The sequence below is a fragment of the Protomyctophum parallelum genome, assembly GCF_964188405.1.
Source record: "Protomyctophum parallelum genome assembly, chromosome: 8".
Taxonomy (NCBI): Eukaryota; Metazoa; Chordata; class Actinopteri; order Myctophiformes; family Myctophidae; genus Protomyctophum; species Protomyctophum parallelum.
Genome location: NC_139703.1, coordinates 14981275 through 15003725, shown reverse-complemented (window position 1 = coordinate 15003725; position 22451 = coordinate 14981275). Strand labels below are relative to the sequence as shown.

Below are 22451 nucleotides of genomic sequence, written 5' to 3'. Positions count from 1 at the left end.
AAATTAAATTTGCACAAATGGGCTACTCTGCAATTTACCAATGTTTAGAAATAACTAATGCCATTGTGGAAAAACACACTTCTTGTTAATTTACTTCATTGATATGATATAAAATTAAACATGTTATTCCCAAATCTTTCTACATACAATTTCTTACCAGAAGTCACTTCCTCTTAAATTGAATGCAATGGAAGCAGTTCAACCAGGAGTTGGTCAAGTTCCTCTTGGTGTACTGTATATGCCCAGGTCAAACCACTCTCCACCTTGGATTTAGCCAGCGTAATGGTTTATACTCTGTTGAACTCCTCTACTGAGCTTCTATTTAAATATGTGAGACTCCACCTACATCCCTTCCTCAGTTTGACCTGTTTTATTAATTTGCCATAACCCCCAACACAAGTAGGCTGTACTGCACTTATACAGAAAAACAATGTTATAAGGGATTAGCTCTGGTCCATAGCCTTCTAGAAGAAGTAGAAGGCTATGGACCAGAGCTATAAGGGATGGACAAAGTTTAATTTCCCTTCAAATAGCGGCTCAGTGTTTAATCCATTATTAAAGCTTAGTGGAAAATGCACTCACAGCACAAAACATCATAGCATTATGATTATCTCTTTTGGGACAGAATCCAAAATGCCACTGACAATAAATCACATGGCCGAATGCTGGTGCTTCTCGACATGTAATAATAATGTTCAGGACAACAACTAAGTCATTATATGGTAAAAAAAAACAGTGACTTTCCACTTACTAAATTTGAACTCTCTCTCTCTCTCTCTTAAAAAAACAAATGCATAATTTTAAGTCAAGCAAGTAAAAGAATGCCCAGGTCAAACTTTGTTTTTATCTCTACCACTATCCAAGTTATTATTACAGCTCAATGAAAACGTGCACCCACATCACAAACTAATTGCGGTTTCATCTCTCTCTGGACTCGGGTCAAAAAACCCTCACTCTCACAAAAAAATCCATTATAAAAGCTACATGAAGTAATAACATTTCATGAAAGCAATAAACTTAAGTGGATTTTGACACAACCCTGTTTTATCCTCAATGAAAAACAATATCACTGAGCTTTACAGAAAACCCCTTTCCCATGGAGGTTGCAATGGTGATCATTTAGGTCGGACCTTCAATTCTCTCTTATCTCATCTCTCATTAACAGACACATGCACTAAACCTCCCAGCAGGGGTTGCCGTTTGCAATTTCCTGTGTAGTTTGGAATTTCCATCACTGTTTGTTAGTATCCATTAGATTCTTCTTTTCCTTTTGGCCGTTCCCTTCAGGGGTCACCACAGCGAATCATCTGCCTCCATCTCACCCTGTCCTCTGCCTCCTCTTCTTTCATACCAACTTAACTTCATGTCCTTTTCCACTACCTCCATTAATCGAGGGATCTCCTCTTTGGTCTTCCTCTACCTGTACTCTCTCTGTACCTCTATAGCAGAGGTGCCCACACTTTTTTGACCTGAGAGCTACTTTCAAAATGACCAGCTCAACAAGATCTAATGACCAAAATAATGATCCCTTTGCTGGAAATAGTTACATAAGACATGCACTTGGAACAGGAAATAGAGGAGAAATGGAATTGGTAGGTTTTCTTGTATATCATTTGACGTTTGAGCTGACAGGCCCTTTTTATCAATCAATCAAGTCACCTTAATTCAAGTGATATATATTTTAGGGAGATGTCATGTGTTCTACCTGCACAGCCTTTGTGATCTACTGGTAGATCACAATCTACCTTTTTGGCACCCCTGCTCTATAGTATGTCCAAAGTCCAAACCATTTCACAGAATACAGACCATTTTTAGCCTGGATTTAGTTTGACAGATTGTTAACTGTATAGCAATGTATGCATGGGAAATTTATTATAGGCAAATTATTTGCAACGATGGTAAACATATGCCTCCTAGACTGCAATTGCCAAAGCAGATGAAGGCTGGATATGCAAGGCTAGCAATGAAAATGTGAAAGCAAACCCAGACGAAATGTTCAGCTTGTTAAAGTGAATTAATAAAGAGACCATGAGACGCATTTGCCATTCTAAGGTTGTAATTTAAAAAAAAATGCAAATTTAACAGTTTATAATAAATTAAAAGTGAACTGTAGTGTGCCAAAGCAGCAATTGGAATTGAGGATCTCTTATTACTCATTGCTACTCTGTACATGTGCGGCTCTTGAAGTCTGGTCACATCAATGAAACTTAAAAAGTGCGGACTAAAAATAACACTTTTTTTCCTACTTGTATTGATCCCAAATGACTGGCCATGGAGTCTATTTGCAGAATTTCCCGTGTCATCCACTTTCCCCAGCAGCCTCCATAGCATAGATCAGAGACAATATATGTAGGAAAAAAGGGTATGTTATTTTAGTCCGTACTTGTCCTTTAAGCCAGTCTATCAGACATTACAATATATCACATTAAACCACTTCAGAGCTTGTTGGCCACTGATTGTCAACTCCATAGGGTATAACTGATAAGCAGATCCAGGTTCATGCTTGAAGCTAAAATGAGGATATTGTCCACATACAATTTGTTGGATATGGCCCTGATTGCTCAAGACGCTCAACCATCAGTCCTGAAGCACAAAAGAAGTTTAAATAAATACAGATGAAAATTCACCATCTCAGCCATAATGTATGCTTTAGGACCACTACTTGCCCACAGTGCCCAGTTACATATTTGATCTCCTTTAAAGATCCACTCAAGTCATTGGTATTAATTAGAAAATGCTATAGGTAACAGGTGGTCTAGAATTTATAATAAACATATTCCAAACAAAAACAATGCCAACATTATGCAAATTTGCCATATTTAAATTTACCTGTCATCCCAATACTACTGTATGTAGGCTACCCTTTCTAGACATTTTAAGCTTTATTCAGATCAGTGTAGAGACAGGAAACCAAGGGCAGAGAAAAAGGAGACATGCGACATGCACCAACCAGCCGAGCCATACACCCAAGGCTGACATTTATGTGTAGTTATGTCACACATAACTTCAGTCAGTGACGAACTCTGGCAAATATTCAATTGCTTTTTTGTGGGAGCCATGGATCAAGATTCAAAACAATGTTGGATGTTCCACCCCAACCCCCAAAAAGAAAACATTGTACCAATAAAGTGCCTCATGAATGAAGCTGATGAATTACGGATAACAATGAATGACTGAGCAGACCTTTAACTTCACATGTTCAGGAAATCACACCAGCAACCAGGGTGCTACATTAAGTCAAGACTTCCTCCTTTCTTGAATTTCACCTTGTTCATAAGCACGATTTCATACATACAAAAACAGACCCTGAACTGTTTGCAGACTATGTGCTGCCAAATCAGATCATTTTTATGTTTATAGTCTTTGATGTCTTTCAAACATTTTCAGTCCTCAGTGCGCTCTTTTGTGTCTAGTTGTACACAAGCTGCAGTTAACATGCAGAGGATAAACGCACATTATCTGCCTGTCCCACGCAAGGGCATCACATATCTTCAAGAGGAGGCCATGTTGGTTTGTACAAGGGTTGTTGAGGTTTCCAGCTCTAGGCATAACTGGAAATTGTGGGACGGAGTTGACACTGTGGCTAATCTGAGAATACTCAGACTTGATCAAACTTCACAGAGAACAACTGGAAAATCTACATGAATGCATGGGTGATCCAGCTTTATAATTCCCTGTAAGAGAAGGCAGAGGGAGCAATTATTTGAAGTGACAAATTATCAATAAAAGTGTGAGATTTAAGACATAATTTAAGTCGACTTCACCACTTTCCCAGCTTGTTCCAGAAAAAGCTACCTGTTGGGCCTTTTCATTCATCCCTTTATCAGGATATATTGCATTACACACATCTGTAATATAATGGGTAAAAAAACGCTCCACTGTATTTCAATCTAGTTTAAAGCAATCTACCAGTCTAAGTAAAATAACTACAACAAAATCCCTTGTGGCAAGTTACGTAACCTCTTGCAACTATTCTGTAGTAGAGTGATAGAAAAGCAAGACGAAATACTACAGCATTTTAAGTGAACTTTGGTTATTTATCCTTGAGTAAACAAGCATACAATTATTACATTTTTCACCTGAGGTATCAAGTTTTTCTGAATCCTCTTCAGCTTAGCTCTTTTACGTCCATTCTTTGTCACAATTGTCTCTTCATAGAATTCGTGGGCCAAGTCACCATCCTCATCAAAGTACAAGGAACTGTTGCAGACAAGCGACATTATTAATAATATAGCATTGAGGGCATAACAGTAACAGTAGTCCAGTAACTTAACTTTTAACAAATCCATTACTTAGGAATTCAGTCGTTTGTAACCCCCCCCCCCCCCGCAGTAAAGGCCGTCTGGATCGGGAGTCGAACCCGCAACACATTGCCAGACTGGATTACCAGCCAAGGTGCCCAGACGGCTACGCCAGCCGGGCCGACACTATCATTTCTGTATACTTGTTCTGTGTCTGAGGCATAACAGGAGCTGAATGGCCTTAAGGCTCATACATACTCCAGTTTTTGGTGATAGCTTATCACTTAAAACGGGTATAAGCTATCACCTAAAACGGTGATAACCTATCACCAAAAACTGGAGTATGTATGAGCCTTTAGTCTTAGTGACTTGGACAATGCTAGGCCAGTTGCCCAGCTTCTGACTCAACAACTGGACCTGTAACCTGTGAGTAGACAGAAAAGGCACTGTCCCAAATAGTGAGCATTATTGAGGACTGATACATACATGTAGATAAGACTGAAAACGGTGAAATGCAACTTGAAGACTAAACAAAGCTGATCACAACAAGGAAACACTATTCAATACGCAAACAAACAACAACAAGGTCAAAACGTAGGTGTACATCTAGTAGAAGTAGAAAAGCAATAATACTTCGTTTTCAAGCGGGGAGATTGTCTCAAATAGCCATATTAGTATATAGCAGACAGTGATTACTTGCACAACTGTTGTAATGCGATCCCTGGGTATCCTTTCTAGATATGATGTAGCCTATATTTACCTTCGTCTAGTAAACACGAAAGGAGTTGCACTTCGGAAGCTTCGTTTCGCCAGTGATGCCTGCTCATTTCCATCTTTGGTTGGGTCGTCAACACTACCCGAGCCGCTAAAAGGCCAATATCCTTTGGATTTGGAGCCACTACCTCCCATCTTCAACTACGGGACATTATTTTCTTGGTCACAGCACTCCCAGTAGTGTTGTAGATTTACTGTACAAGAGATTCAGCACTGCAGAACAATAAAACCAAGAAGAAAATCAATGCAGGGGGGAAATGCACAATTGCAGTACAATAAAGAAAATGCAAAATTACATTAAAATAATAAGTAACTAGTTTAAAATACAATTTTAGCCACCCTATCTGTGTGGCTGACTTAAAGAAGAAACCTTGGATTGGAACCAAATAGTCATAAACAGCAAATGATTCCTTTCCTTACAACGATGTTGTAGTTGCTAAAAGGCCAATGTAATAGACTCTTTTCCAAAACACATTTCATTAAGAGCTCATGCTATGTATCTAAAAGTCAATGTCGGAACTAGCTGTGTCAGAGCCCACCTCTATTTTGGGTGGAATGCCCTACTATGACGGAGTGCAACATTACAAAAATACTATGCTACATACTCTCATGCTAATTCATTATTACAGTGTATCGTTTATTACAAGTTGCACTGTTGACAAATTCGCCATATTAGCATTAGCTTTCGTAAATTTTTCAACAACAAATATATATTCCAATGATATTCCAAAACAGCTGCTGTGGCTGCTGATGTTAGCAAATAGCATGGATGTTAGCTGCTATGGTTGCACCTAGGCTAGAATGCTAAACAAACGTGGGCTATCAAACGGCTCAGGTTAACAACCAGTCTACTTCTAGTTGAAGACATACCAAAGGATGATTTGATGCGTTGTCTGTTGTCCAAATAAAATATGTGATTGTTTCGACTCGTATTTATGATATGATATTAAGTCGATAGCTGTTTGCTAATGTAACACGAGCAAAAGATACAGCTAACTCTTCTGTCTTCTGACGAATCGGACTATCAACGTCATAATGCAATACCGCCACCAACTGGCACGGAGTGTGAAGGATCGAAGGATCGAGACTGAAAGTGTTAGTTTCTGAACCGTTATTTTTCTTTATCTCCCCCCCCCCCCTTTTTTTCTCCATAGAAGTGTATATCTGCCGCCTATGACTATGTCTTTAATTGTTCTGATTATACCCTTATACAAGTCTTAGTGCTTTTTCACACATTACAAACATATACAAAAAAAACACAATCATAAGCTGCTGAAAACAATACAGTTCAGTGGACATTGTTACTGTACTGTATATGTATATTGTATACTGTACTGTATATTGGTCAACCTTGGTTGTTTTAAAACGTGCTCTATAAAAATAAAATAAAGTTTGATTTGATATACCTTACCTATTTCATGCCTACCATAGTACATATATTTAAAAAAAACATGTGTAATACTGTAATGAAAGGGGCCTGGGCCGTGGCTCATCGGTTGAGACCCCTTGGCCGGCAGCCTGAGCCTGGCAGTGTGCCATGGGTCCGACTGCCGATCCCAACGGCGGCGGCCCCCACTGCATGTCACTCACCCATTTCCTGTCAGCCTACTGTCTGTCCCTCTATAAAAATCACACCCGTGTGAATCGAGTGGTGTAACTCCCCTCTCTCCCTCCTCCTCCTCCTTTCTCTCTCTCTCTCTCTCTCTCTCTCTCAGTGCAGCACTGTCTCTCTCTCTCTGTTTCTGCATGGCACAACAGCGCCCCTACTGGTACTCATACTGGTGCTCATCAAGGGGCCAGCTAGGCACTCCAATGTTGAAGCGCTGGGCCCTAGTGTTAAGAGGAAGGACTGCAGGCGGACCCGTGGATTAATGACGAGGAAACCCTGTGCAGCTGAGCTTTAACATTGAGCGCTCGGTTGCACTTCCGCATTTGACCTCCAAATTTTGGAGGTCAAATGCGGAAGTGCGCCCAAAAAGGCGGAAATAGACAAATCTGAGGCCATGGTTCTCAGCAGGAAACTGATGGATTGTGCAGTCCAAGTAGGGAATGAGACATTACCCCAGGTGAAGGAGTTTAAGTATCTCGGGGTCTTGTTCACGAGTGAGGGGAGGACGGAGAAGGAGATCAGCCGGAGAATCATAGTGGCAGGGGTGGTATTGCAGTCTCTGTACTGCACTGAAAAGAGAGTTGAGCCAGAGAAAAGCTCTCTGTCTACCAAGCAATCTTCGTTCCTACTGTCACCTCACCTATAGTCATGAAGTGTGGGTCATGACCGAAAGAATAAGGTCGTGGATACAAGCAGGCGCGGCTGAAAAGAATGTTCTCCGACGGGTAGCTGGCATCTCCCTAGATAGGGTGAGAAGTTCAGTCACGCGAGAGAGACTCAGAGTAGAGTCGCTGCTTCTTCGCTTGGAAAGGAGCCAGCTTAGGTGGTTCGGGCATCTGGTTATTCAATTCAATTCAAAGGGCTTTATTGGCATGAGAAAACATACGTTTACATTGCCAAAGCAGAAAGAACAATATGCCTCTCGAGCGTCTCCCTAGGGAGGTCCTTGATGCACGTCCCACTGGGAGGAGACCCCAGGGCAGACCAAGGATCAGATGGAGGGATTATATCTCTAAACTGGCCCTGGAACACCTCGGGATTCCCCAGGAGGAAGTTACTAATGTTGGAGAGGGAAGTCTGGAGCTCTCTGGTGGAGCTGTTGCCCCCGCAACCCGACTACGGATAAGCTGGAAGCTGAAGATGGATGGATGGACAATATATGCCCTGCTAGTACATTGGGTTTAAAAGAGCATTGTTTGTCTTCTTGCATTGTTCACTATAATACAATAAATACAATACCTTGAAGTCTTTATAGTCTTCTCTTCAAATTATTATCAACAATCATACACCAAGCGTCAAGCGACACCAATGGTTGCTTACGCCAGAACTACACCCAACAGATCTGTAGCTACTCCCCAGTCAATATACCAGCACACCCACGGAAGGTTGGTACTTGTACTTGTTGAGCGGTGCCTCCGCTCCATTACGGAGCTATGTGTGTCCGTTGTGTCTGTCTGTCTGTCTGTCTGTCTGTCTGTCTGTCTGTCTGTGGGGGTCCCCGGGGATTTCTCGACCGTTTCGGATATGGGACGGCTCGCCGGAACCGGGCAGGCACCCTGGGTGCATTCCTGGGGGTCTGGATGTTCTGGGGACCCCCACACAGTACACTACACTACAGAGCACAGTAACTACAAAAATACATGTATACCGCTCAGTTCACACAGGTGTGCAGTGTTTCCTGCAGGAAAAAGCTTTGGCATGGTGCTGGGCGCGGGGGGGGCCTTTGGCCGCGCGTCGAAAATTTTGATTAATTAATGAATTAATTTGATTCATTAATTAATTAGATTAATACATTAAGATTAATTTATTGCTCTTGTATTGCTATTGGAGACACTGGGCAGGCACTGGGGAGGCACTGGGAAGACACTGGGGAGGCACTGGGGAGATACTGGGGAGGCACTCGGGGGCACACTGGGGAGGCAGTGGGGAGGCACTCAGGGGAACACTGGGGAGGCACTGAGGGGACACTGGGGAGGCACTGGGGAGACACTGGGGAGACACTCAGGGAGGCACTGGGGAGACACTGGGGAGGCGCTGGGGAGACACTGGGGAGGCACTGGGGAGACACTGGGGAGGCACTGGGGAGACACTCAGGGGGACACTGTGAGGCACTGGGGAGACACTGGGGAGGCACTCAAGGGGACACTGGGAGGCACTGGGGAGGCACTCAGGGGGACACTGGGAGGCACTGGGGAGACACTGGGGAGGCACTCAGGGGGACACTGGGAGGCACTCAGGGGGACACTGGGAGGCACTGGGGAGAAACTGCAGCCACTGGGGAGACATTGGGGAGGCACTGGGGAGGCACTGGGGAGGCACTGGGGAGACACTGGGAAGTCACTGGGGAGGCACTGGGGAGATACTGGGGAGGCACTCAGGGGGACACTGGGAGGCACTGGGGATACACTGGGGAGGCACTCAGGGGGGCACTGGGGAGACACTGGGGAGAAACTGCAGCCACTGGGGAGGCACTCAGGGGGACACTGGGGAGGCACTCAGGGGGACACTGGGGAGGCACTCAGGGGACACTGGGGAGCCACTCAGGGGGACACTGGGGAGGTACTGGGGAGCCACTGGGCAGACACTGGGGAGGCACTTTTGCAGCTTGGCATGGCGCAATTTATTTCAAGCATGGCGCAGCGCCATGCCAACAACATTGTGCAGGAAACCCTGGTGTGATTTTACATTACAAGTGCTAAAATGGTTTGTCAGAAAAGCAGTAAATGCACTGCTTTGAAGAAAGTGGGCTGCACACACCATTATGGGCATGAAGCTCTTATGTTATGGCTATGGCTATGGCCTTGTACCATTGACATCACAAAAGTTTGTAAGCCCAGTAATGAAAAAACGAAATGCCCCTATACATTTACCTTATTTGTAAATCCATCCAGCTTGCTCATATGCCAAAGCGAGAATCCGAATTCTCCAAAAATTTGATAAACTGATGTAGCCTATTTTAGTTTTTAGAATTTTCAGCAATTATAAGCTTAATTGATCTATTCCAGTATCTTGGGCCTTGGAGATTTACAATAGGCTATAGACTCTTGAAGGGAGAGAGACCTTTTTTTACTGTGACAGTAAGGTCTAAATATTGACAAAACCATTGTCCGATTATCTTCTAAGTAACTAACCAATAATCAATACGGGATTGATAGGAAGAAGCACTGTTGTCTACCATCAGTATTTTCTTTTTGATGCATGTGCAGGTGATTAATACGAAATTGCCAATTGGAGACCGAAACACACACAGAAGTTACAACCTAATTAAACAATATAAAATATTCATGAAAATGATTAGTAGGCTACATTGCATTGATTATCAGCCCCCAGTGGATAGAAACGGCCGGGCGGTTGCTTTCTAAGGGCTGTTGTTCTAAAACTTTTAAACTATAACGTCTTTTTGCAGTAGCCTACCTATGGGATAAATCTTTGCTGAAACAAAGAGTTTGTCTTACCCTGGTTTACTTCATAGCCTATCAAACCATATGCTTAAAGTTCAGTCTAGGTTGGACACAACCACAACATTTGATCCCGTTTCTGGTTTGACATCAATTTTGATCTAAAGGTCCAAATTCAAATTCTCCCCAGTGCAAGGAGCAATATAGGCTTACTGGTAAACATCCAGAGACCAGGGTTGAAATGGGTAGAGCAGAAAAGTTACATAAGGTTGTAACATTAAAACAACTACAACATTACATCATTCACAAAAAATGTCACCAAATAAGTATACAGTATTTTCATCAGTTTATTAGAAAATTAGAGTACACATTATTTCATGTTCCTACTTTCTCAACTAATTTCACAGTTCCATTTTAAATGCTGAAATTTTAATAACAAAAGATTAACTTTACAGTGTATAATTTGACATCAAGGACCGGTAGCATGTCCTCTTCATACTTATATAAACATTCCAGTGCAGCAGCACGACCTTGCTTTGACAGAACTGCATTCAAGTAAGACTAAGAAATTAATATTATTCACACATTTGAGTTTATTAATGTACAGCAGTGGCAGTGGCTTAGGGGTAGAGTGGCTGCTTGGCAACCAGAAGGTTCCCAGTTTGATCCCGGGCTGTCGAAGTGTATTGAGCAAGATGCTGAACGCCTAATTGCTCCCAATGAGCAGGTTGGTGCCTTACATGGTTTCCCCCGCCATCGGTGTGTGAATAGGTGAATGTAATGCACAATCTCTGTATAAATCTCCTTGAATAAAGGCGATATGTAAATGCAACATTTACCACTTTACAAAAGGTAAGCCTAAACCTATTATAAGTCTATCCCTGCTTCATTATGTCATTATTTCCCTATTTCTGTAAAACATTCTATTATATTGATGTGTGATGTTATTGAATGTCTATAATGTTTAATTGAGTGATCACCCAGAGCTTGGGATGCTTGCCATGGCTTGTTTCATCTTGTCCCTGGCAACTGCATAGCGCTTCACTATCTGCCGGACATACGTTTCTTCCTCGCGCTGAAGAATTCGCAGAAAGTTGTGCAACTCTGGAAGGCTAAATGCGTCCCACTGTAGGGAAGAAAATGCTTTCAAGTTATGCACATATTCATTTGTAATTAGCTCTGAGCTCTTAACATCTTGAAGATGAAGATGAAAACTCACATTTACTTCCCCCGTTTCATTCTCTTTCAGAACCAGACTAAGGACCTTTTCACTGGGACCAGCACAAAGACGCAGGTGGAGGGGACATTCATCATCAGACAGTTTACGTAGGTTCACTTGGGAAAATAAAGAAAATAAATGAGTAGTATACAATCTAAATAATATAATACTGTAAAATCAGTTAAATCACTATACTTGAAGTTCATGGAATTCACCCACACATTCTCAGTGGCTATGGGATCTTTTGTACTCTCTGAGTCTGAATCCAGCATTTGATTAGCACCTCAGAGAATAAACCGTCCTGTTGTTATCTCTGGCCAGGAGGCAATCATTTTCATCTCTGCCATGGCCAGAATGGCTGTCTGCCTGTCGGTCCGCCTGTCTGTGAGCAGACTTGCAGGAGGGGCCCATTTAGTACAAAATGCCACCCTAAACACATTGAGGGGCCTCATAACACACAATGTTACAAATCAATGTTTGTTGCAGGCGGTGAAGCCACGCTCGACACGGCAACGCGCTCGCTTTAGCTCGCTCTGTGGTGTCTCTCGTGGCTCAAGTTCCGTAGAGGCAGCGCCCCTCCATCACAGTCTATGGGGAGGATTTCAGTGTAATATGTACCGATTTTGGGGTTTTCCTTGTACGGAAATGTCAATCTGTGCTATTTCACCATGTTTGGGTGAGACCGGCTTGTGAAGACACTGTTTTTTTCCTTTGCTAGTAATGCTCTCGTGCGTCAAACAAGGTTTTCATACTTGATATTGTTTACCTGTAAACAAACAATTGTGGGCAAGGTCTATTTCTTACAAAAACAGCAAATCTTCAACTCAAAATCCAATCATCCCCAAAATGGAATTGCATGTTATGGGGCCTCTATAGAGGAATCCACAGAGGGGTGCCCTGGGTGTAGCCAATCAGTTAATGGTACACCTCACTAATGGCAGCGCCCAAGGCACCCCTATGTGGATTCATCTATAGCACGAACCTTCAAAAGCGCTTTAAAATCAATAGGGATTACTTTTTTAAAGGAGATCATGAAATTCGAAAATGGCATTACCTTGATTTAGCCGCTCAATGCGTTCAAACAGGGCAAACTTTGCAGGGTTGTCCACCACGGTAAATTTGTTGAGCAGTGCTTCTATGACTTCCCGTGCCCGTGTGCGGGAGCTTATATGCAGGTGTTTGGCAGTGTCTTTAGGGAGGTAAAATGATGTCCGGCGTTTTAGTCTACCCTCCTGTTGAACTCCTTCCTGTGTCAACGACATCTTCCAAAGAGGTGGGAGAGAGATAGGTCGAGTCAGCTGGAAATGGACCTTTACGAATCCAGTGTATGACCCATCCTTATTCTACGAGGTGAGTGGATATATAAATCACAACATTGTGAGTTAAACACAGTGATATACACAAGTAACAAATGTCAATATCAAATGTAAATGCAAAGGACATAATAATAATATTATTATTGTGCAAACCCAAATGTACAGACAAATACATAAATTACATAATTATTCACTTACAATCACCATGTAGTGGTTGCTGTTAATCTGAACATTGTATTCTTTGACCTTTTGCTGAATTTTGCCAACAGTCAACTCTCGTTTATCCCAACCGAATTGTTCGTCCTGAAATGGAGAACAAATAAATACAATGTAGAAAATAGGCTAAAAGATGTCATGGGGGAGCTTGTCGTTGATTACAGCATTGATGAAGAACACAACTTACAGTGTTTACACATCAATTTACAGTATTTTGTATAGAAACTTGGTATAAATACATTTTAATATGGCATTAGTTATACGTAATCATAACCAGTCTTGTGTAAGGAATGTATTAAATGTTTTTAACTGTGTTCTGAAGCTTTTCCAGCTGCAATGAAAACCGCCCTATTTGCCTGCGCGGGTGACGCTGATTTTGCCTGCCAGCCAATCATGCACTCAATATGTACTGCACCCCTACAGGTTTTTACTTCTCCGTGCAATGGAAAAGGCTTTGAATTGAAATCTTCTTCAGTCTTACTGTATAGTGGCAGAATTGCTTTCATGCATCCTTTATAATATGATATGCATATATTTTGAACAATGCCTCACATGAGCGTTGTGTGCTAATGTTGCTGAGCTGTGAGCGTAGCATCATCAGCTGAGCTGTGTGGCTCACTTTATGCATGTTGCAGTCGGACATTATTGCCAAGAATGATCACTACATTTGATCAAAGTGTTTCTTACCACATTTGTATCTGTTTCTAGGGTGTCTACAGAGAAATCAGTTTCTTTTCTTGTTGATGTTCTGATATCTGTGCTGCAGTGTAACTGGATGAATGGACGGCAGCGGTCATGACAAGTGTAACTGCAATCTGAGAAGGGGGAGAGGGGAGGAGAGAGAGAGAGAGAGAGAGAGAGAGAGAGAGAGCTGATAGGCCATCAAATATATTTGGCTGCAGCATACTTAAACTGAACAATATTTTCTGCCGCCTTCAGAAGGGCTTGCCAAACTGAAGAATGTTCGGCGAGGGCTAAAGTGTTTTATACTGCCTCAGAACTGGGCTGAGCTGGGTGCTGGTTACACCCTGCCCACTCAACACTCTTGTGTTTAGTTTTGTCAATCTCTGACATGCTTATAATTTCTGGGGACAGACAGTGCGTTCTGCCGAAAATCTTGAAGGTGCAAGAACTACTGAAAAAAAGTTCTGAAATGCACTGCCGACATTCTTTTGTTCTTATCAACATACCCTAGCCGAACAAAGTTTGGCATATGGTTATGCTGCAGCTTTTAATTGATTGACTTTGAAGTTGATTATAAACTACTTGTCTTTCTATTTGCTTTAGCAAGCTTTTTGGGCCATCTTGGAGGCTTTTGCTATCAGGTCCTGTCACTCTCCACTCTAATCTATGCCGACTGATAAAGCACAACGCCCTTAAAGATATCTTAGGAACAACAAAAATATTCTCATGAAGCTCTCCAGAGCTTCCTGCTGATAGGGTCAAGCTATGAGATCACGTTTTGCCTGTTTGGAAAAATAACAGATCCATTTCTATTCTTTTCTACAGTACAGTACAGTACAGTACAGTACAGTACAGTACAGTACAGTACAGTACAGTACAGTACAGTACAGTACAGTACAGTACAGTACAGTACAGTACAGTACAGTACAGTACAGTAGAGGGACCGCCACACGGTAACTCTGTCATTACTCCCCCCCCCCCCGGGAACCCCCACACGGACTTGCACCACTCACTTCACACAGGAGGGATTTTTACTTTTTTTACAATCATGGAACTTTGAAAATTATGAAAATATCATAAATAGATTAATATTTTTTTTACAGGAAGCAGCCATACACTTGACTTAATACTAATCATAATTTGGGCATGTATGAAATCTATGAGGCTAAAGTTGGAAGAAACAAATATGGTATTAAAGTTAACGATGGCTATAGTCTACTAACCTCGCATCACCAGGCTTTCCACCGCCTCGGAGGAAAGCCTGGTCTCTGTTTCAAAAGTCCGTATGATCCAGGCTGGGGCCGGATGATGTGGTTACGTCATTTTGTGGTATTGCTTTGTAGTCGCCAGACAGGATGAACAGGCGGCGGCAACTTCCTTTTCCCTCTCAATAAAAGCTCTCGGAAGCGAGAGCTTTTATTGAGAGGGAAAAGGAAGTTGTCGCCGCCTGTTGTTCCTGTTTGTTGTAGGCAAACCATTGCCTACAACATGACGTAAGCATATTATCCGGCTCCAGCCCGGATCATATACCGAAATGAAATGGTGCCCAGGCTAATAGTCTACTGTATCATTAAGCTCCTTTGCAGAATCATAATAACTCAAGGCAAGACAATACAAATCAGTTTGATCTTATCTGTAATTAACTATTTTTTACTCACTGGCACAGCGTAAGCTCTGTCTGTAAAGACCCCAGATGAAGTCTCCACACAGGTCACACCAGGTGAGATGGGTGTAACCACAAGGCTGGAAGTCATGTCCCTCGGCTGCTTCCCCTGGGAAACGCAATGGTCCCTCAAAGCTGACAGTATCTCCAACCATATGGGCAACCACAGACTGGCTGGATTGCCTCAGGGTTAATGGTGGAGGGGCTGCCCAGATTGAAGGGGTAGCTAGTTCAATATGATCGCTTTGACTGAGGTCCTTCAGCTCAATCAGTTCACCTTTAGACATCTTATCCCTGGCGCAGAGACTGACATGTCATATGAACACTCGCCATCCAGAGTTATCATAAGTTCATAGTGAACCTCTCCACCTGTCTAGAGTTATCATGGGTTTACTACGGTGGAAAATCTCCACACATACAGAATTATCATGGATTTAGAGGGGATCTCAACAACCATAATGAGGATCTGAAAAACATCAGATGATGATCCAGCTTTATTTCTTGATTCATTCCATTTTGAGGTGGATTTGTTGTGGATTAACAGGTGGCCAGGGAGTCCTTGGGCCTGCAAATGTTTCCAGAACATACAAAGTGTAAGTTAATACAAACTTACAAAGCAACAACACTTGCTGTACACTATATGACCCAAAAGTGACATTGACAACTGATTTTTTTTTTTTATGTATCCTTCTCAGTAAGTCTGTTTTATATGCATGGCACGGATTATGATTATTATGCTTTTGAAAAGCATAAACTTTGAAGGCATTTTCTTCCTGTTTTAATTAAGGTTCTGGCAATGGTTATATAGGCTACTTTAATGCTTCCATGTATAAATGTGTGTATAGATTAGAAACACTTCCAAATCAGCCGGAATCACAGCATTGTAAATGTATTTTCAATGCTTTATTTTGTAATGCTTAATTTAAAATGTATAGTGCTTTAAAAATTGAACTATGAATCAAAACATTTCTCCCATAAAATGAGGTCCTGGTATTAAATAATCATAGACCAGTGCTTTTCAAGCCACTGGTAAAAAACATTGAGAACCCCGGCTATAGCCTACTATATTTCATCTTCACAACAGTCAGATGCTATTTTCTGTACTTAAAAATTATAACAAATTATTCCCCAAAATAGGAACGCCAAGGTTTGATTTAATTTCAATCCATAGTCCATATACAAAAAAGGAGTGGAAAGAGATTAACCTTTATTATGGCATGGATTCATGCATGATATTATATTGAAATGTAGGGCAAAATGACTATTATAATCCTGTACAAACATGGGGGAACTCATATTCATATTGGTATAGTGTTTTGTGGTTGTAAAATAGCAGCATACTCTGGCAAAAATAATTCAAGCACTCTAAATAAGTAGGCTACATCTTCTTATAGCTACTACTAGTTATTTTTGGAGTCAAACATATAGGCTAATTTTTAAGCCACTACATATTGATTGGTAGTTAAAATAAGCTCATCCTTAGTTGCTATATTGCTATAGTATAGTGCTTAGGTATAGTGGCTATACATTATCAGTAGGTAATATTGTTCTGAAATTGACCATTCTGTGCAATGAGTAGGCCTAGGCTAAGTCAAAATTGAAAGTATTTCTATTTTCTACACTTGTGGTATAATTAATAAATCTACTTCCTTCACTGCCATCCATGCACTGCCAGTAATAGGCGATAATGCAAACGGTGCCGTATCACATCATGACATTTAATTTAAATTGTTATAAAAAATAAATAAATAAACGCTTTTAATTGTAGCTAATATAGACTTCACTACTATTATGCATATCGCAAACAAAGGGTGGGAGGAGGGGTGCATGCAACCTATTTGTTTATAAGCGTTTTGTGTCTAAAATTAATTTAAAGCTATCTAATTTTATATTGTTAGGCCAAATCAAGATACGTAGACACGTGTAGGATACTTTGTTGAAACTTTGTTACGTGTTCTCCTGAGTTGCATTGTGACTTGAACAAACTGCTCATTTGCCAACTGGGTCACCTCACCACGGAACAATTATTCACACAGGGCAACAACAAGGGTACATTGTAACAGGCTCACTTAAACACCCTGTCTAATATTATTCTATAACTTCATTTATGTAGTGTTAAAGTTTAGTATAAGGTTACTGTAAAAAAGAAAAAGAAAAAAAAAGACAATATATCTTTCGCTAATTATATTACAATATCAATATGCATCGCCGGCCGCCTCAACCGTTTGGCTACAGGGCTGTCAAATGTCCTAATCCTGTAGGTTTATCTAAAACGGGAACAATCCGTTTGTTTGACAGCCTGGTGAATCTTGATATTCTGACATAAAATGTTTAACATTGCCTTACCTTAGTATTCACCAGCCACACAGCCAAGCGTTTCTGAAATGTAGTGACTTGAGCAGCAGTGGTTCAGTTTGGTTAGATAACTCATCGCTTCGTTGCACAGTGCACTGTCGCACGCTCCTCAATTCGCGCATGCACATTAGGCAACGCCGAAACGGATTACTGTTTAATCCAGGGTAGCCTGTGGCGTGGGAGGCTGGAGCAAACTGGGTGAATCAGATACACACAGTTTGCTCATGAATGAATCCCATGTGTTCCAGGCAGAAATAGCCTCTATATGGCACATAATGGGCCAGGGTCTTCAACATTTCCAAGGCCAGGGACCGAATTAAGGAAGGACCTAATCTGAGACTCGAGAGAGAGCACCCCCACCCCAGCCTATATTTTGTGTAAAATTGTGTTGCATAGCCTATTCAACCTTTTCATAGATTCCAGGCCTAGTTTAATTTCATAGGCCTACTTGTTTGACAGTGAATCGCTATGAGCACTCAGCAGTGTTGTGTAAATTAATGTTTGTTTGTTTGTTTGTTTACAGATGATCTTTTCCATGTTGGATGTTAATGTGTATATTTGAACACATTTAAACCCAATACTTAAACTTGACTTTTGGCTCTGTTGGTCTGCAACTCTGCACGTTTTCCCCTCTTCTATTCACCAAACCTGATGGTTGTGAGCTTGTAGATCATCTATTTTCACCAAAATGTTCCCCCCAGAATAGGGATATGTTGCGGGGTGGTTATAAGTGGTTATGTAAAAAAAAACAAGAAAGAAAAACAAGAAAAACTTACTATCACACAAAGATTTTGCACAACTCCCTATAATGTATTGCCTTAAAGTGCAGTTCAGATTTTGCAGTTCAGATTTTGTATAACAACATACATTAACTTATGTATAAATAGGCTGTTTTCATTTACATGTTCGCTTTTTAGGGCATAATAAATTACTTGAAAAGAATACATCACTTTAAAACAAGCTGTTTTGCTCGTTGAGTGTATGTACTATAGCATCATATGATACCAGTAAAAATAAATCTTAGCCTATGCTCTAAAATTATGTCAAAAAACAAGCTTGTTTTAGTTGTTAAGTAGAGCTTAGTAGGCCTATTGTTTGATTTTTGGAACCATAGTCTTATAATAGCATAATTAATGAATAGGTTTATTTAGAAATCAGGCCTGGGGGGAAGCCTTGAGGTGCAAATATGGTGTCCAATGGGTAGCCAATGCCTACTTGTTCTATATGAGCTAATAGATTATTTTATGTTTTATCTGCGATTATAGTTATAGCAGTTATTATTAGCAGCAGATACAACTGAAAACAAGCAAGAATGCATGTGTTGTGACTCATGTCTGCCTTAACTGCATGGTCCAACCAGCGGAGTCACACGCTTAGGAAGAATTAGAGCCCAAGGATGGATGAACAATGAGCGTCCATTGAGAAGTCGGATTGGAATAAGTGGTATATTTTCTAAGTCTCTAAATCTAAGACAATGCAATGTTAAACTATTGTAGCATCTTGTGCATTGGACAGAGATGCTTCCCAGTAGGGCCTATGCCTCATGGCACACACCAGGATTTGGTTATTGTTGTGTTATTATTGAGTCATCCCTTCATTAGTGTGGTTGCAGACTATAGTAATTGCCTGACTTTTTTGATTTATTTACTCTGTATAAACTGTTTGGGGTCCCTGACTCCCTGTGACATCATGTGGGTCAGTATCTAGTTCATTTGTGTGTTTGTGGATGAGACCCTATCAATAGGGAGTAATGGCAGTAATATACCCCCTTTTCCTCTTTAATGAGCTGGTTTGGTGTTGGCATTGTGTTACTGTTCCTAGAGAAATATACATAGGTATCCTGTGAGTCAAGACAGGGACCCTCATAAACTCACAATCTGTATATCTGTCTATACCCAGTATGTGTGGTGCATGGGGATAGTACACAATACACATACAGATATAATTATTTCATAATTATTATTGTGTGACTGTGTCTATGTATTTATTTATATTGTAGGCCTACTGTCATAATTATGTGATGTCATTCATGTTTCATGTTTTTTTTCTTCTTATATTTAAACAATACACAGGCATAATTCCCAATTTCCCATCGTCATTCATATACTGGCCATATATGGAGTGTCTTGAGTGTACAGGGTTTGATGAGGTCATATGGAATGTCAGAACAGGTCAGCTCCATATATGGAGATCTAAGGGTGGCAGCGGGGGCAGTGTCTTGAGTGTACAGGGTTTGAGGAGGGCCGGGCCTTAATTTATCCTGACCTATCAGTCAAAAGGGAGACATCGAAGAGGAAGGACAAGTGTGGAGGAATCAACATATGGAATGTCAGAACAGGTCAGCTCCATATATGGAGATCTAAGGGTTTGAGGTCAGATGTAGAGTTGCTAGCCGGCTCCATATAATTAAATGCATGATATAGGTGATGATCCAGTCTTCTCCATGTATGGCTATCCAGGATTTGATGAGGTCAGTGTCGTGATCTTCATATGGAAACGGCCATACATGGGGCGTGTCACGAGGAGTGACAGACTGACAACCATATGACCATACATGGTGGCGTGGCAGAGTCACTGACAGGTTTTCATAGTAATCTGCGACCTACAGTTGCGAAGAAATATGTTTAGACCTATACAATGGATGTTTAGACCACATTCCCAATCCCTAATTTGATTAAAACTGAATCGTTCTACCCAGAGCCATCTAATAGAAGAGTTACGATATTGAGGGGGCGGAAACAGAGCGCTCGAGTGCTGTTCATGCAGCCTGAACTGAGACGAGCTGGAGTTGGAAATACATTGTTTTCAACAGAGGCGGTGCAAATAAGAGCTATTTTAATCATTAAAGCTGGGATGTTGCCCGAGTCCAATGCATTTCTGCCTACTTCCGGTCCAGGACTTGTCCCAGTTGGTTATCCCCATCCCCATAGATATATATAAAGGCTAGATGACTCAAGGCGGAGTCTCTGACGTAGATCACCCGGCGGCCATCTTGCTTCGGGACTACAGTACACTATGTTCAATGGCAGCTCAAACAAAAACAGTCATAACTCGCTCAAATCTTGACGGATTTACAAACGGGTTGGTTTATTACAAATGTTGTCAACGTGGCTATGATTCGCTTATCGGCTTAATTTTGTTTTTTATATGAACGTCGTATAAAAGCATACAAGTATGCGGACGTCTCTGACGATTATAACAAACCAAACCGTTTGAAAATCGGTTACAAATTGAGCAAGTTATGGTTTTAAAAGTACATGCCCCATAGACACATCTGTTATGCGGCCCCGAAGTAAGATGGCCGCCGCGTAGCAACGTAGCTTTCTTATATATCTATATCCCCATTCAGTCTACGTAGGAGAGCCGCCATTTGACTGGCCCTAAGGACAGGCCCCATGAAGTAAACGTAGTTTGCGTAACTCTGTCTATATCTAAGGTTCTGCCTCTGCTAATGACTACACCAGTTTACAATATGAACTTCCTTTCCCAGCAGGCGCTTGGGGTAAACAAGGAAGCGTCCACGTCAACGCACATCATCAGTCAGAAGCGCCATCTGAGCTGAACATTTTTTACTTTTATATAATATGTATTACTGTGAATGTTATCCCACAAATTAAGGTCTCTGTTTAAGATAAAACTTCTGCACTATTTGGGGAATGGTTTCTAGCATTTTCGGAGGCATGGCGCTCATCCTATCGATTGTATCGAAGTTCACCTACGGTAAACACGAGCAGTCTACTCTAGTGCGTGGTCATTGATTGCAGGCAACGTCTTTGGTCCGCAAACATGGCATTGGAACCCGAGCCTCGGATCTACAGTTATGCTAAAACAGTGTGCGTGGTGGTGACCCACTTTATATGTATTGGCTTTACGGGGTTCATTGTAGTCCTGTCACGACCAGGGTCAAGTGAGTGGTCTTTTTCATATCCATAACTCTCACAAATGTCATTTGCCCATTCATTACTTTTAAAACAAGTTTATTTTATCTTAGGTTGGTTTTCATGGCATCCTTTCCTCATGACAATGGCTGTAAGTTAATACCTATGTCATTGTTACGGTTATGCTCAACCTGGAAGATGGAACATGACTTTGAAAAAGTTTCAACACATTTTTATTATGCTATTAAACTACTTACTCTTTCTCATCAGTTCTTCCTCTTCATGACTGAAGCCATACTCATCTTCTCTCGCCACGGCTCCCCTATCAGGAAACTTCCACATAAAACCAAGGGCCGCTTTCACTGGATCCTGCAATGTCTCTGCGTTTGTTGCGCTGCCTTGGGCATGGCAACTATCAGCTACAATAAGCACCTTAATGGAAAACCTCACTTCACCTCATGGCATGGCCTACTCGGCCTAGTGACAGTCTGTGTTGTTGGGGTGCAGTCACTAGCAGCTCTGCCCCTGATCTATCACTCTCTAGCAAAGGGATGGTCCCTGGCCAAGCTGAAGCGCTACCATGCGACATCTGGTCTCATCACATACCTCCTTGGTAGTGTGAGTGTTTTCCTGGGCATCAATTCTGCCTGGTTCACTGCATCTGTAGGGGTATACACGTGGTACCTGTCAGCACTCTGCCCTGCCTTTTCTGCCCTAGCTGTAATGAGTCAAGTGACAAATGCTTACATGCTTAGAAAACGTCTGGAGTCCTGACATACTCACATATAGTCCATAACATTCAATATCACTATGCAATTGTGTTATTATTATACAACCATATTGCTAATTCTTTTGTATACGTAATTATGATTACCAAAATCTGTTTAAATTATATAATGGAACTATGCCTGACTTAATTTTCTGACTGAATTCTGAAGTTTGTTTAGACTGAATCCTAAAATAATAAATGTATTATGCAATGCTTCAATTAAAACATTTACCTACTATGCACACTGCAATAGAAGAGTGTTTTATTGTTAAAATAACATTGATAACACAGTCATTCTGCTCCACTCTAGACTGCATATACGAAATGAC

The 22451-nt window shown here is 41.4% G+C and overlaps 3 protein-coding genes across 3 annotated transcripts; 1 reads left to right on the top strand and 2 right to left on the bottom strand.

Moving 5' to 3' along the window:
- Positions 1–1724: 1724 nt before the first annotated feature.
- tusc2b (tumor suppressor 2, mitochondrial calcium regulator b) lies at positions 1725–6019 on the bottom strand. The gene is made up of 4 exons (XM_083770957.1): positions 5886–6019; positions 5002–5228; positions 4080–4200; positions 1725–3674 (listed from the first exon to the last, which is right to left on the bottom strand). The coding sequence occupies exons 2-4, from the start codon at positions 5148–5150 to the stop codon at positions 3609–3611; spliced, it is 336 nt and encodes a 111-aa protein (XP_083627083.1). The 5' UTR covers positions 5151–5228; positions 5886–6019; the 3' UTR covers positions 1725–3608.
- A 4979-nt stretch (positions 6020–10998) lies between these two features.
- On the bottom strand, positions 10999–15407 carry rassf1 (Ras association domain family member 1; the record flags this gene model as incomplete). The annotated part of the gene is made up of 6 exons (XM_083770445.1): positions 10999–11148; positions 11242–11357; positions 12296–12584; positions 12756–12860; positions 13461–13588; positions 15116–15407. The coding sequence occupies 6 exons, from the start codon at positions 15405–15407 to the stop codon at positions 10999–11001; spliced, it is 1080 nt and encodes a 359-aa protein (XP_083626571.1).
- A 5595-nt stretch (positions 15408–21002) lies between these two features.
- On the top strand, positions 21003–22331 carry cyb561d2 (cytochrome b561 family, member D2). The gene is made up of 3 exons (XM_083771578.1): positions 21003–21382; positions 21467–21504; positions 21624–22331. The coding sequence occupies exons 1-3, from the start codon at positions 21262–21264 to the stop codon at positions 22125–22127; spliced, it is 663 nt and encodes a 220-aa protein (XP_083627704.1). The 5' UTR covers positions 21003–21261; the 3' UTR covers positions 22128–22331.
- Positions 22332–22451: the final 120 nt, after the last annotated feature.